This window comes from Leucoraja erinacea, chromosome 37 (genome assembly GCF_028641065.1).
Source record: "Leucoraja erinacea ecotype New England chromosome 37, Leri_hhj_1, whole genome shotgun sequence".
Lineage (NCBI taxonomy): Eukaryota > Metazoa > Chordata > Chondrichthyes > Rajiformes > Rajidae > Leucoraja > Leucoraja erinaceus.
In genome coordinates, this window is record NC_073413.1 from 6195711 (window position 1) to 6211948 (window position 16238).

Here is a 16238-nt window from a genome sequence, read left to right on the forward strand (position 1 = left end):
ATGTGATGTAAGCTGCAGAAACAGCATCTTCCAATAGGGCTTGATTCCAATCTCCCTTTGGTCCAGAACTCCAAAGATTCTTCCTATTTGAGGTTACAGCAAAAGATCCATTAATGTGAATGGGAAGACCACACTGAAGAGAAAGTGGCAGAAAACAAAACACCTGTCCCACATGGGATTCTGTGTTTGGAGTCCAGTGTCCAGTTTCTTTCTTCTTTTTGAGTGGAATAGCCACACTTCCAAGAGGAGGGGCAAAATAAGCATTTGTCGCTTTATTGCATGCAATCTGCAAGGCCTTTGCCATTCCAAAACATGAATGAACCAACCAATACTTTACATGACTGGGATTATCGATTGTTTCTTCTGTAATCTGTATGATAGTTGAGATCCTCAGATTTCTGATTTTTTTTAGAGAATTTATTTGTGCTCTCCAATATGTTCACAGCATTTTCTTGCATTTTCTTTAGTGGGAAATTATCTGCCATTTCAATGATGTTAATTATTTGCCTTTCCATTTTGAAAACAGAGATTAGCTGGTTTTCGTGAGATGTATGCTCGTTAATAAATTTCAGTGAAACCTTTCTCACGTTCTTTAAGAATATGATGAGATCTTTTGATGTCTGTTTGAAACTATCCACCAAAGTCATGATGTGTTTCTGATTATAATACTTGTTGGAGATCCCGGATACTGCAGCCTCCTCTGGAGTCCTGAAGGGTAACTTAATGAGAGTCCCATCATAATAGAAATTTTCTCCAGTGGAAATTTTAAAATTACATCCAAATATTCCATTGTATGGGTTAAACTGTCCAGGGAATTTTTGAATTAATCGTTTATGCTCAAAAAGATCAAGTTTTATTCCAGGGTTCGATACAGAATGAATATATTTCTTGAGATGGGTAACGTTTGGATCGAATATAAGTAAATATTTTCCACTGAGGATCGATGGTACATCGGTTATGTGATAAACTGAATTAAATCCAAGACCAAATTTACCAATCTTATCAACTTGGTTTTCTTTCGAAGCTGTTCCAATTCTAGTTATATTGTGGAAATCTTCATCAGTGAAACACTCATTGTTGTATGACCAGAGTGCTGGTCCATGGCATGAAGCCATACCAGGATCAATTAGACTTTCTGGTGAATCTTTGTGTTGTCTCATGTCTACTAGGAAACTACAAAGCGCAGAACCAGCATCTTCGGCATTCTGAAGCAGCTCTTTGAAGAGATCATGTTCCTGATCATATTCTTTCAAAATGTTCTTAATTCTCAGTACAATGGGCTCCACCTGGCCATATTGCTCAATTCCAATTAATTCAGAATGCTGCATCTTGCTGCTTAAAGGGGGCACATTAAGCCACTCAATAATGGCAACGCTTATTTCTTTATGAAGAATATGAATATTTTCTTCACATTTATTAAATGCCTCCAATGCTCCCTTATCTAAATCACATAAAACAGCCTTGGAACATGGTGTCAAGCAGAATCCACCCTGGGTGCCTTTCCACACAGGCACAGGAAGGTCATTATTTGGTGGTATGTTATTTCTACGCATCCAATCTAATATGGAAATAATAGTCCTCAATTCATTTGGGTTACCATAGCCAGCATTTGTTTTAACTGTATTATCTCTTATCTGATAAAGTATTTGAATAACTTCACGGTTGCTGTAGCCAGTTTTCACCCCACATTCAAGTAGTAACTCTCTGTACTGAGATATTTCCTTTGGGATTTTCCTGACATAACCACTGAGATCCAAATCCTCAGGATAGGAGAAAACAATACTTTGAGGGTGTGCAAACCCAGCCCCATTCCATACCCATGGCTGTTCGATAGCCAAGAGGAGTGACTTAAATTGACCAAGATTTTTTTGCATGTAATCATATATGGTTTGCAAATCCACCAGGAAATTGTGTTGAGTGTTGCTGACGTTGGACATCTGGTCAATTATTAATAGGAAATGTTCAACTACCTTCCCAGCTGGTGGTAAGTTCAGCAGTCCCAAGATTTTGCCTGCCTTCTCTGTAAACTTGTCAGTAAGTGGCATCACTAGCCCAACGAGGTTAGCATACCTTGAATCTCTTACATCTTCAAGTTTATTAAAATCAATCTTTTCTTTCTTATGTTCTGTCAATGCTTTTTGGCGACTGTTACAGGGCACCCACTGCAAAGAACATAATTGTTCCACAGTTTGATAAGAACTGATCGCCAAAACTGAAGTTGTATTGCACAATTTAATCAAAGCTTCTGCTTTTTTACAAAGACAGTCAATGTCACTGGTATGGTTGTGTTGTTTATTTATCAATTGCGCAACCTTTAAAAGGTCATCTGGTGAAATATTGTCTTCTTTTGACTTCAGCCCAAGTTTTTGCAATGTCTGTAAACTTTTCTCATCCTTACAATAAAGTGGAGGGGGAAACAAGTGCTGATATTCTGGCTGAAAGAGATGCTGAAAAGCCTCATTATTTGGATCAAATAAAGTAGAAGCTTCGACAACCTTGTCCTTTGAAGTTAAAAATCGAAGTGTTTTGCACCTATTGAATAATTCTGGCTTCTGTTTAAAAAGTACCTCACTATTTTTTAGAATCCAGAGCATCACCTTTTCAATTTGTTCAGGCTCATACTTTTGGGTCTCTATTCCCTTCATCATAAGCAAAGCAACATCTGCTGCTGTCATTAACTTTCCTTTCATCAGCAGCAGTTTCCTGTCATTTTCATCAACACATTTAAGTACCGTTTCTGGTAGAGGCACATCATCTGGGATCTCAGGATACACATCATTGCTCAGGGCTCCGTGTGTTCCAGCTGTGATAAGTCCTTTACTTGTAGGCCGAAGGGAAGTCATCTGGTGAAAGATTGGTAACTTGAATAACATATTTATCTCATCCGTCTCAAAAATGGATGCTTCAGCAAGAAAACCTCTCAAAGATCTTCTGTCGTCAATTGACATACTACCAATCTCTTTTACTACTCGATCACAACCCAGATTCAAAAATACTTTTAAAACATTATTTGGATTGGGTGAAAATACATACTCAGATAACTGCTGATGCTTTAGAAATTCGTCACAGTCTTGAACAATACTGCCTCCAACTCTCGTAATTATACTTGCAATTGTATCTGGTAAATTGTAACCATTTTGCATTCGAAAAATTGTCGTAATGTTCTTCGATAAATGTGCGAGTTGGATACTGTTCACACAATCTTTAAGTGAGTTGAGTGGTATGAGTGGTAACCCTTCAAATTTCTCTAGCGTTTTACAATTGTTATTCAGGAAATCCCAAAATCCTGAAAGCCAGTGCACTGGAGGGTGCTGTCTATTTATGAGATCCCATGTTACATGACCAAGTGTTTTAGTCCAGTCTTCAGGAAGAGCTTTTCGAATGTACTCCCGCACAGCATTCACATTCAAGCAGATGACATTTGCAAATATTTCTGGAAAAAGAACAGAACAAAGAATTTCCAGTGTAAGGTTCCAGTGTAAGATTAATAAACGTTAACACTTTCAATTAATCAATGGATTGAACATCACAAATAGCAATAAAAGAATGAAATCTGGTAATTTAACTTGCTCCTTCATTCATCAAGTTCATAGCCCATTTTCTACTTCAATTACATTTTGCAGTGGGATTCCCATATCCCTCGATTTTATTGATTTCTATTTTGAATGATTATGTCTGAACTTTGACAGGCCTCCAGGGTAGAGAATTTTAAAGACTCACCTCCCTCTAATTGAAGATATTTCTCCTTATCTGTTCTAAAAAGCCAACCCCTTAGTTTAAAGTAGAAACAAAGAATTCCAGATGCTGGATGGAAGTTTCAATTACAAAATAAATATTTAATAGATTAAACAAATAGGGGAAATAGTGGCAAGTCAACTCCAAAGTAGGCAAGTGTAAGGGGATCCACCTTGTAGTAAACAAAAAAACACTGTAGTCGTGAATGCTTTCTAAATGGTGAAAAGGTTCAAGCAGTTGAAGTCCATATATTCATAGCATAGTGACAAAATGTAAGAAGACTATTCGACTTTCAAGTTCATACGGGCAGTTTGCACAGCAGTATAGCTAATCATGCTCCTCCAAGCTGCCTTTTTCCCATACTTATCTTCTTTTGTTTACAAGCATTCTATCTCCATTATTTAAACTGTCATAACTACCCACTGCTCGTGCAAATTTATCGCCCTGGTTTAACTTGGTTAGCCTATGTTTTATATATTGGCAGGTGGCTGAATTTCTGATCTATGAACTGTTTGGGTTATGGACAGTTTTCAGGAATGGACTATTGTAACCTGGGAAGGACTTGTAAATAATCATTTTTTTGTGCAGTACATGTTATAATCTGGAATGCACTGCCTGTAAAGATGGTGGAAGAACTCTTTAATTAGCTTCAAAAGAGAACTGAATAAGCAGCTGAGGAGAAAATAATTACAGGGGAATGGCAAACGAACAAGGTTGTGGACAAATTGATGGTTGTACCAAAGAGCCAGCACAAGAACAAGAGGCTGAGTGGCCTACATCTATACCGTATTATTCCATTATCATGGTTTCATGTTTTTCCAACATTTTCAGTTGCATTGTCTGATTATATACAAAAGCCTTTATTTTGCCATCAGACCACATCTCAGTTGGAAACAAAGCTGTCTCTAGGGAAAAGATAGTTTCCACATACTGTAAATTCTGAACCATATTACATGATTACATGCAAAAGTTGTACTAATAACTAATATTAACATAGTAATTAGTCATGGAAAGTGCTTTAAAAGAGCAGATTTTCAACTAATCGTGACTCACAAAAAAGTTACATGTCAAAAAAACCCTTTAAAATGCACCTCTCTCCAAGGACTCTTAAATGCTGAATGTGAATTTTAGTGTTGGTGTAAAATGAGCTGATGCATCTTCTTATGATAGCAGCTCAACAGTCCATCATATATTTAGGCTAGGATTCTCCTTTACCTTATCTGCCTCTAAGCTATCTTATGGTCTCTGTTTGTCTCAAGTGATTGATTTCCCTCAAGTGGACTCCAACATCACTTATACTCAATGCATTTGCTTGATTCCAGCACCCTATAACTGACATATGCCACCTCCCTTTTCTAACCAGAATCTTAATATCTCATGTGAACCAGGGTTTCCTGACCATGCTACTCTAACAGGGACATGCTCGCTCTGAATTCTCCCAATCTCACTGTTAAAAGCCCCCCACTTGCACTTAGTGCAAGAGGAGTCCAATCAATATTAGGGAAGATTAAATTACCCAATATTACAATGATGCGAAATAAAACACTCTTGACTATTATTCTTGTAGCTATCTGCTTTGTCTTTACATATTTGCTCCTCCAATTTCCGCTGACAGTTTTGCAGCATAAAGTATAATCCCATGAAAGTGATCACCCCCTTCTTATTTATTTCTGAATTCCATCTATTTAGCCTAATTTCACAATTCCCCAAGAATATCCTCTGTGTGACAGTACTGCTGTGATGTTCTCTCAAATCAAAAATGCAACAACTCCTTCTCTTACCTCCACCTCTATCATGCCTGTAGAATCTGTACCCTGGAATACTTGAACTGCCAGTCCGCCCATCCCTCAACCCTGTTTTGTAATAGCCATAATACGCCAGTTCTCTGTATGTCCCGAGTTAATTTGACCTTGACTGTCAATTTTCTTACATTAAAGTGATCCCAATGGTCCAAGAACCTGGATCCCTCCCTCCTGCACAAATTCCTCAGGCACACATTTATCACTGAAGACCAATCTTACCCCAGTAACCCAGATTTGTTCTCTTTTTGCTTTCCACCCAAAATACAAAACATCTAAGGGTATCTTTATGCTGCCACAGATTTCTTGTCCATAACTTTAGTAATCAAAGCTCAAGAAGAAGTATATCTTACGACTGTAAGCTATTTTCTTTAGATGGTCCGACAATGTATCATTAAGATCTTCAGGTAGAAATCTCTCCTCAAAACCTGGAAGCAAAATCCTACAAACATAAAAAAAAAAATCAGTTCATACATTTTATAGCAAAAGGAGGAGATAGGAATTGTTTAAGTACTGCTTAATGAAGTAAGCTTTACATTGGAATAAATGTGACCACACCAGGTTGTAAAAGTAAAGTGTTTGAGGTTCATTAAGAATATAACCAAGATTATGGAGCAATATAACTGTGGATTTAACAACACATCCTGCAAGAAGATGTTTTGTTATGATCTATCCTATTCACTTTTTCCTCTTCCATTCCACTCCATTGCTTCTTTAATCAGAAAGACAATTTGCATTTTGAGAGCTTTCATGACCTCACTATGTCCCAAAAAGATTCCAAAGTAATTTAATTAGACTGCACTTTTTGTTACAGCGGTGTAACTATTAAGTAGCATTGAATATAAATTAAAGAACATTGTATTATGTTCAAAATTCAATAATGCTCTCTGTACTGACACGGACGTTCCAACATGACTTATGTTTCATTACCACATTGTGCATAATCCTTTATTTATTGGGCATTGGTAGTACCAAATACTTTTGTTTCATTTTCTAACCCTCCACCAATGAATAATTCTGTGATTAAAAACAGAAATGCTGAAAACACCCAGCAGTACAGTGCACGACCTACTGAGAGCTTCCAGCATTTTTTGTTTTTATTTCAGATTTCCAGCATCTACAGTTCTTTTGATTTTCATATACTGTTGAATTCCCTTTCATTTCTCGACCAGTACAGCCTATCCACAGCTGTTGATGCTGCAAGTGCTTCCAATATTTTTTGTTTTTATTTCAAAAGCTGCAGTCTATATGATTTTGTTATTTATGTGATTCCCAACAAGTTCTTGAAACTAAAAGTGATTTCCTGCACATCCAACAGCTGTATACAGTACAAGGACATTAAGAAGAATTCTACGTCATCACTTCTGTACAAGTTTAATTGCAGTCTCATTGATGGAATATGATATGTGATTCTTTCATGAATGTATATATGTTATGCTTTGCAAAAACAAATGTTGAAATAAATCTTGCTTAGAAAATATGGCCAATCACACTGATTATTAGCTAATTGTTCAAGAGTACCAAACAAGATTATTGGATTACCTTGCATTAAAAGTCTGTAGAAACATTACTAAATACAAATTCCCTGCTTACATCACAGTTCTTGATTCTACTTTACGGAAACTTCTTAACTGGCTCTGTATTCCCTATATTACTTCAGTAGTTACTATCTAATGGCATTTTAAATCTGTTTGTCATCTGAGACCATGAAAAAGTTATAGAAATGAAAATTACCTTATTATTAATGAAACAGTACCAAATGTAATGAGAAAAAGACTTAAAAGGAGAGAACCTAGCTAAAAATATTCTTGCATTATATGTAGTTGAATCCATTGTTAAATTGTTCCATAAACCTGGTTATTTTCCCAATGAACCTACAGCACTTTGCTTTTTACATAAGAACACATGGATTAGATGCATGAATATGCTACTTAATCCCCTGAGTTTGTTCTACCATTCATTTCGTTCATAGCTGATGTGGCTGTAATTTCAATTCCACTTTCCTGTTCATGTTCTGGTAAAATTTCACCCTTATCTATCTATATAAAGTATTAAAAAACTCTGCTTTAGCTCTCCATTAAGGAAACTAATTGCAAAGGAGACACAAAAAACTGTCAAAGCTGGAATCCTGAACAAAACACAGTGCTGGAGGAACTCAGCGGGTCAGGCAGCATCTGTGAAGTTTTGGGTTGGGACCTGAAGATAGTTCCAAAGACTGACAACTGAGGAAAAACATCACTCTGTCTGCCTTAAATATATCCACCATTTATTTTTTTAACAATGGTCCCTAGTGCTAAATTCTTTCACAAGAGGAAAGATCCACTCCGTATCCATCCTTTCAAGATCCTTCACATGCTTGTATACAATTGTATTACAACAGAATGCTTTGTTCATTTAACACAATTATGATGGTTCATCTTCAAGATTTCACTCGCAGCCCAGATTTTTCTTACGTCTGACTTTGCTTTCCCTAACCAATTGGTATTGTCCATGAGGAAAAATGCAGAGAGTTCCTAAGGTTTGAATAAGGCTCGGAAAACAGTAATATTTAGAGCTCAGAAATAATTTTTAAAACTGATATTAAAAACATATTTTCACAGCAAATATATTTCCTCTTCACTAAAAGTTCTATAACTTAAAGCCTTCTCTAGTTTACCCAAGGCCTCCTTGTTCATAAAGAATACCTTTGTTGGTAAAAATCAGAGCTTAGCTGAACGCCGTCTTCTTTTGATATTTATACGGTATATTTTTGTTTTCTAGTGTAAGAAATGATATAACTAAGGTGACTCTGGTTGCTACTTCATTTATTGTTACCCATTCAAACTGCTCCATTACCCTAGATAAGTCTAGTGAACAAAAAAATAAGGAAACTTCTTTAAATGCATGGCAAAATTGCCCAGGAAAATAACAATGTTGTCAGTACTGCACTGTACGTTTCTTTAATATATTAACATGTTTCTAACAGGATATTGAGCTAAATTATATATTAAAAATTACACAAGCAATCCTGAATGCAGCCATTTTGCTTCTTATTCTTAAACCATCTACACTACTCCAGTACTCTTTGTAGAGTTTGCATGTGCTCCCCATGACAAGTGGGTTTTCACCCGGAAACTCCAGTTTCCTTCCACCTTCTAAAAATGTGTGAGTTGGTTAGTTTAATCTGTCACTACAAATTGCTCTTAGCATGTAGGTAAGTGGTAGAATCTGGGGAGAAAACAGGTTGCAGTGGAAAATTAGTCAAAGAAGGGGATGGTTTGGTAAACTAGCATTGATTGTATGGACTGATATGAACTAGGTTGTCAGAAAATGGGAGAAAGAAATGGGGGGAAAAAAGCCTTACCTTGGAAATTTTGCTGAGTCAGTAAACACGAGTTCTTCACAGGAACTGATCTGAAATCTTACAAAGGATCCCTTGGTGAGTGGCAGTAGTGGAAGGTTGTTGAGGGAACTGTATTGCTCATCACTTAAAACATATTCTAGAAGTAGTAATTTTTGTTCATATGGGAAAGTATACAAATCACAATGCTGAAGAATGTTTCGGAGGGATGTTGGAGTGATTACATTTAATTCACTATGATTACCCAAGGCAAATTTCAAGGCCTTGAATATATGAACTGGGATTCTAACCAAAGGTTGAGCCTCTTTTATCAAAACATTTTCAATTGCCTGCATCATGTCAAGCCGATCATAGCACTGTAAAAATATGCCTTTGGTAGCAGATATCCAGTTTTCTTCATTGGCAGCCAAGCACAGTGTATCAAGTTTCATCAAAGATTTTATGGTTTCTTTAGATATCTTAATCCAACGGTCTTTATGATTCATTTTCTCAAGGTCTGGCCATATATGATACACTGATAAAGGTTTTAACACTGAGGTTTTAGTCAGAGTAATGGCATCCAAGATAAGTTGGCAATAGGCATAGGGAAGGATCTTGTCTATCAGGAGCTCGTTCCATTGTGCTGCTTCATCATATCTTTGGTCTGATTCGATCCACTTTATATGTCTCCGGTTGTCTGAAAGTCCAAAGAACGCATTTATATGGACTGGCAATCCTGTCTTGTTGGCCTCATTATTTGGAAGTGGTAGAAAGAAATTAAGACGCCCTTCAAAATCTGTTCTTGTACTAGTTTCTGTAGATTCTAGTTTATTCAAAGGAAAGGCCAATCCAACACATGGTGTATAACTCAGCTTCTCAGCCAGATCATCTAATTTACCCAATTCACCTCTAATGCCTGTGCAATTTGTTATTAACCAGTGATTGTGATTCTTCTCTTTTACAAAGAATTGAGAAATAGCTCTGATACTGGTAGAAGTTTTAACCTTAGAGACTAGTTCTTGGCTTTGAACACCTACGTTCCGATTAAAACAGGGCATGTGTTCAGGTTGCAAGGCTGCTATTTTTGAAAGGTCCTTCACATTTCCACTGTTGTCAACATGCTTAATTGAGACAGATGAAACATTTCTGAGAAACAAAAGATTCATATCTTCATCTGCTCTGAAGGAGTCAAAGAGATCAAAAATTTTATCTCTATCATACAAGCCAGCTAATATTTCTGAAGGTTCAGTTCTCAATGGAAACCGAAACAATGTTCCTTTGAAATAATTCTCTTTTAATGCATTAATCCATGTTGTTGTCCCAATAACTTCCATGGCATATTTGAATGGTCTGAACTGATCTTTGGAGTGTTCAAGAACCTTTTTGTCGTCAGGGTCATCAAGAGACCATATATACCCTGCTTCCTGTTCTCCAAACAGCTTTTGTTGTGGGTCAAGTATACCAATATATTTACCACTGAATATACTTGGTACATCTGGAAAATAAAATTATAAATATTTTAAGAGATCACAATTCTCTTGTCTAAATTCAGTTGTCAATTTAACTTACAATTCCCAAAAATATGTAGCAACCAAATTTTAGATTCAACTAAAATGAATGGCCTTAAACATTCCCGATCAATATACAAGCAAATAACAAAACTGTTTTCCTCTTCAACAAATGTAAATATAGTTTTTATGATATTGTACTCAGTGATACTGCACGATAATATATTGGAAAAGTTACCTTTTATAAAGAAAAGATTCTAAATGAAACTTAGCTAGTTTATCATGACTTTATACTATTTGTTATAGTTCAAAATAATGTTTCACCTGTGATGTGATAAATAGTATTGAATCCAAGGCCAAATTGGCCAACTTTGCTGGGATCATTACGTTTATTACTGACTCCTGTAGTCTGAATACTATGCCAATCCTCTTCTGAGAACACGGAATCATTGTACACTATTAGAGCTGGACCTAATAGAGGAAAACAAAATGTAAAGGTGGCAAATGTGACACCAGGTAATTCAAGTGCTTCGGCAATTCAACATACTTATTGGATGGTTAAATCATTGCACCAATGATCAAGAAAGAGTCTGAATTAAAGATTTGGGCTCAAGCTCCTTGATCATAGCAATTACAGAATTTAATCAAATGATTAAATAATTTGAAATCAGATTACCTCATTAATGTTGACTATTCAACTAAGAATATTCCCAGAAAAAACATATGCCTGGTTCACTATTATCCTTCAGGGACAGAAATCCTGCTGCCCTTATCTAGTCTGAGTGGCTCCATACCCTCAAAACAATGACTGACCTTGAACTAAAATAGCTGAGTAAGCCTTTCAGCTGTACCACACAGATATACCTAAATACAAGAAGAAAATGATGTTCCCAAGAATTGATCTAGATAACAAATATAATGACCACATGCACACACATAGCTCAATAAATTCTTCTTTGCAAACATCCAGTTGATGAGAGACAGTTGATGAGAGACAGTTCAGTTGCCTGATAACAGATGGGAAAAAACTGTACTTGAAGCTGGAGGTATACATTTTCACACTTCTGTTTAATGGGAGAGGGAAGGAGAGTGACTGGGGTGAGACACTTCTTTGGCTGGTGGCCTTGACGCGGCAGTGTGAAGGTGTGAAGTGCAGATGGTGTTAATGGAAGGGAGGTTTGTTTGCGTGATGGTCTCTGCAATTCCTTGCAGTCTTGGATGGAGCTGTTCCCAAACCTCAATGAAATGCTTTCAATGGCACATCTGTAGAAGTTGGTGAGAGTTGTTCGGGTTAAGAGGAAGAGATGCAAGATTTTCATTGATTAAGATGGTTTCCCAAAATCAAGGAAATATATTGCAGAACAAGGAGAAGTGTAATTAGATGTATCAGAAATCTACCAACTTGTCTTATGTTGACACAATTAGAATGCTACCCTACATGTACCTTTGTAGGGCTGTACCTTTTAATTGCCATTTTGTTTGATCTTATATGTTGTCCTGAAAATAAAATCAAAATTCGCTTTAGGATTTTTCTTGCTTTTCATTAGTTTAACATCTGGAATTCACATACCTTGAAACTTCTTAAGATCTTTCATAAACAAAGATGTTGACCCGTAAGTTCTTTCGTCAAATATAAACACCACCTCATTGGCTTCTGCATCATCCGCATTTTGAAGTAATTCCTGAGAAATAAATCATAGAACAATATTAACTACATGGATAAATCCCATTCCTTCAGTGCTCCATTCCATTGTCTCCAATTAATTTATAATTTACTATGCTGGATCACAATAATGACATAGAAACATAGAAAATAGGTGCAGGAGGAGGCCATTCGGCCCTTTGAGCCAGCACCGCCATTCATTGTGAAATTGGCTGATCGTCCCCAATCAATAACCCGTACCTGCCTTCTCCCCATATCTCTTGATTCCACTAGCCCCTAGAGCTCTATCTAACTCTCTCTTAAATCCATCCAGTGACTTGGCCTCCACTGCCCTCTGTGGCAGGGTATTCCACATTGAGACTAGATCAACATATGTTAAGGTCACAGTCACATATGAAAAATGATAGTAGTAGTAATTGTCTATTACTGGACAGAATAAAATATAAAGAGCATTTACCTTAAGAATCTGGCCTCCATCGGGGTATCGACGCAGTATCTCTTTCAGGTAATCAATAAATGGTGGAGCAGTTGCACCAAATTTCTTCCTATATCAATAAAAGATAATCTATCACTTGTACTTTCATTCCAAATGAATGTTGTACCATGGCTTCTTTCTTTAATTGCAACACCCAATTATTTTATTTTACTGCTGTGCCATCATAGTCCAGGGACTGCTTAGTATAAAAATAAACGACATGTTGGTTGCGAACAGTGCAGTCTTGACTGTGGAGAGGAGAAAAGAGAGAATGACCAGGGTGTGGGTGCTCCTTGATTATGTTTGCTGCTTTCCGAGGCAGTGTGATGTGTCAGAAGCAGTCCATGTGAATTTGAGGGCAGGGTGGAGATTGGAGGCAAAGGTGATAAAATTCTCCCCCTTTCCTTCTACTTTGTTTGCAACTCAGTTGCATATTTTTGAATTTCATCCTACAATTTATACATGGTCTGAGAATGATGCGAACTCACTTGAAAATATGTGCAAAATTGGTTAATGCCATCTAAATATGTTTTAATTTGTGCAATCCAGTGTATTTGGGGGCATGGGGCCAAATAATTTTTAGGCCCAAATTTAAAATAGATTCAATAAAAAAAGAGGAACTCAAATATGTTCCAAGAATTATCTTCTATGCCAATCGGTAGAGCTAGAATTAGGGAACACTGAGAAGGGACTGGATTTCAAAATAGAATTGCATGCCCAGCAGAATAAATTTATTTGGCTATACAATGTGTTTTATCATTGAATTTTCTTCTGCTTTAATGCACAAATTAAAAAGACCAGAAAGACTATTCCAACCAGTCTGAATAGACTCATTAGTTATAAGGGTTAAATTCAAATGTGGGTATGTAAAGAAATGTGGATCAATGTTTTCAAAATAATTGACTGGCAATTTATTGTCTTTTACACATAAATGTATTATTCCATGTTCATCACTAGACATTAATCAGATTAGTTAAGTCTTATTTTCTACTGAACAAATTTGTTTCAAATTTCCATTTGAACAAAATACATGGACACCTTCTTAACATAACTCGCCTCAAAAGCCTTTCCTGCATCATACCTGATTTTTTTGCTATTGCTGTCGACACTGCCATCAGCTTTATTTTTACGATGCAGTAGAGAAGACATCATAAGAGATGTCGCTGCATGCCTAAATGAAGGTAAAACAACCATTGTCATTACAAATACCCCTCAATATAATGGATCTAGGGGATCAGGGAGTGGGGAGGGGGAGTGTCCATTATTCCTATTTGTCCACTATAACTGAGCAAGGAGGGTAAATATGTACAGTATTGGATAAACATACACTAAATTAAACATACACTAAATAAGACACACATTAAACAGAAAAGATAACCACTGACTGAAACAAGATTCACTCCAACCACCCAGCGGTCACTCTGTCTTTGGTTCCCGATACGACCGAACGCCTCGGTTACAACAGATTTCATCTGCTGTAACCGAAAATCGTTATAAAGAAGTCCACAAAAACAAAGCTAGGCTGTATTGCTTGTGGAACATCAAGAGACTCGAGCCAAGTCATAATATTTTGATTTTCCTGGATACATATTTTCAAGAGCTAGTTTTCAGTGGTAAAGATAATGCATTTGTATGGAGTTCATTGGCAATAAAATGTTCAACTTCATGACAATCACTTAAGGAATGCATTCATTCTTTCAATGTATTGGTTTAGCCAGGTTACTAATAATCTTTGTTGATGGAAAACGAACCAACTACAAGTATCTTTAGCCTATCTCCTTCAGTGAAACAATGGAACAATTTTAAAATCTTTAAAATTGCACAGGGGTGCAACTAGTGGAGCTCTTGCCTCATATTGCCAGAGGCCCAGATTTAATCCTGGCCTCTGGTGGAGTTTGTATGTTCCCTATTGACTGTGTGGTTTTCCAATGGGTACTCCTGTTTCTTCCTCCATTCAAAAGACGTACAGCTCACTTGGAGACAGTTTATTGGCTACTGGAGATCGCCCCCTAGTGGGTAGGTAAATAATACAAACTGGGGGGAGTTTACAGAAGGTAGACAAAATGCTGGAGAAACTCAGCGGGTGAGGCAGCAATCTAAGGAGCGAAGGAAATAGGCAACGTTTTGGACCAAAACCCTTCTTCAGACTGTTTACAGAATGTAGGGAGACTATGGTTAGTGTAGGATTAGTGTAAACAGATAGTTGATTGTTGACAAAGGATTGGTAGACTAAAGGACCTTTTTTTGTATGGTTCTAAAATCCACTTCACACATACCCATATAAACACTAGTTGATTTTCAGGGTTGCTTTAATCCAAAATTTCTTCTGAGGATCAAATCAAAAGAGAACATGTCAATTATTAGTAATAAAATGTAATCGTTTTTTGATTGCTGTGTCCATTTTTGCACGATTAATAAGCAATAAACCAGCACTTGATGTGAAGGAGTTCAAAACTTGATGACGGAATTCATTAAAAACAATCCAAAAATATTTGCATCATTAGTAACCGCAGGTTTTTGGGATATTGGAGGAGACCTCAGAGTGCCCAGAGGAAAGCCGCAGTCAATACAGAACATGCAAACTACACGCAGACAGCACACAAGGTCAGGATTAATCCTAGGTCTCTGTCAGTATCAGTATGACGCAGCAAGAGAAGCAAGTCAAGAGTATTATTGTCAAATGTACCAAAACAGAACAATGAAATTCTTACTTGCAGCAGCACAAGTGGTTTGTAAACACAGTACTCAATAGTTTATATACTAAACAAAGAAAAATGTTAAATAAATAAAAAATACAATATTGTGCAAAACAAATACAAAGCTCAAAGTCCCCAGTGCAACCAAGGCAGTTCATAGTTTAGTTGAATTCATAGTTTTCAATAGCCTGATGGTTGGTGGCAAGAAGCTATTCCTGAACCCGAATGTTATAGTTTTCCATCTCCTAAACCTTCTTCCCGATGGCAGGAGTGAAATGAGAACATGGCCAAGGTGGTATGGGTCCTTGATGATGCTGGCAGCTTTTTTGAGGCAACGCCTCCTTTAGATCCCTTCGATGGTGGAGCCAGTACCTGTGATGGACCAAGCAGTTGTTCACCATTTTTTGTAATCTCCTTTGTTCCATAATGTTTGAGTTGCCGAACCAGGCTGTTACGCAACCAGTCAATAAGCTCTCCCCCCTACCCCTGTTGATGTTCAAGAGAACATTTGTTGACATACCAAATCTCAATATTCTAAGGAGGTAGAGGCATTGATGGGCTTTTTTATGATTACATCAATTGCGGGCTCCAGGATAGCCCAGGAATTTGCTTGAGTCCCTCCACCACTGATCCGTCGATGAGGGCATGTTCATAGACGCTCAGGCTTCTTCTTCTACAATCAAGTCCTTGATTTTACTAACTTTGAGCAAGGTTGTTGTTCTGGCACTATTCAATCAGACAATTGATCTCCCTCCTATACTGATTCATTATTGTCTGTAATTCGTTCAACCATGGTGGTGTAATTGGCAAATTTAAATATGGAATTGTTATGGAATTGGTCTGGCTACACAGTCATGGGTACAGAATGAGTAGAGCAGGGGGCTGAGCACACAGCCTTGACGTGCCACTGTGTTGAATGGTTATCAAGGAGGAAGTGTTGTTGCCAATTGCAATTGGTCTACAATTGCATTTGACATGAATTAAACCGTGATAGCAAACTATCCAATTATTTGGAAATCCTGATGGTTCAACATCCATCTTGT

At 37.0% G+C, this 16238-nt stretch overlaps 1 protein-coding gene across 1 annotated transcript; it reads right to left on the minus strand.

The window, feature by feature from the left end:
* Window positions 1–336: 336 nt before the first annotated feature.
* On the minus strand, window positions 337–13352 carry LOC129713841 (sacsin-like). Its single transcript, XM_055663174.1, has 6 exons — window positions 12482–13352; window positions 11932–12043; window positions 10686–10832; window positions 8878–10348; window positions 5888–5976; window positions 337–3433 (listed from the first exon to the last, which is right to left on the minus strand). Exons 2-6 carry the CDS (start codon window positions 11954–11956, stop codon window positions 348–350), a joined length of 4818 nt encoding a protein of 1605 aa, XP_055519149.1. The 5' UTR covers window positions 11957–12043; window positions 12482–13352; the 3' UTR covers window positions 337–347.
* Between the last annotated feature and the right edge of the window lie 2886 nt (window positions 13353–16238).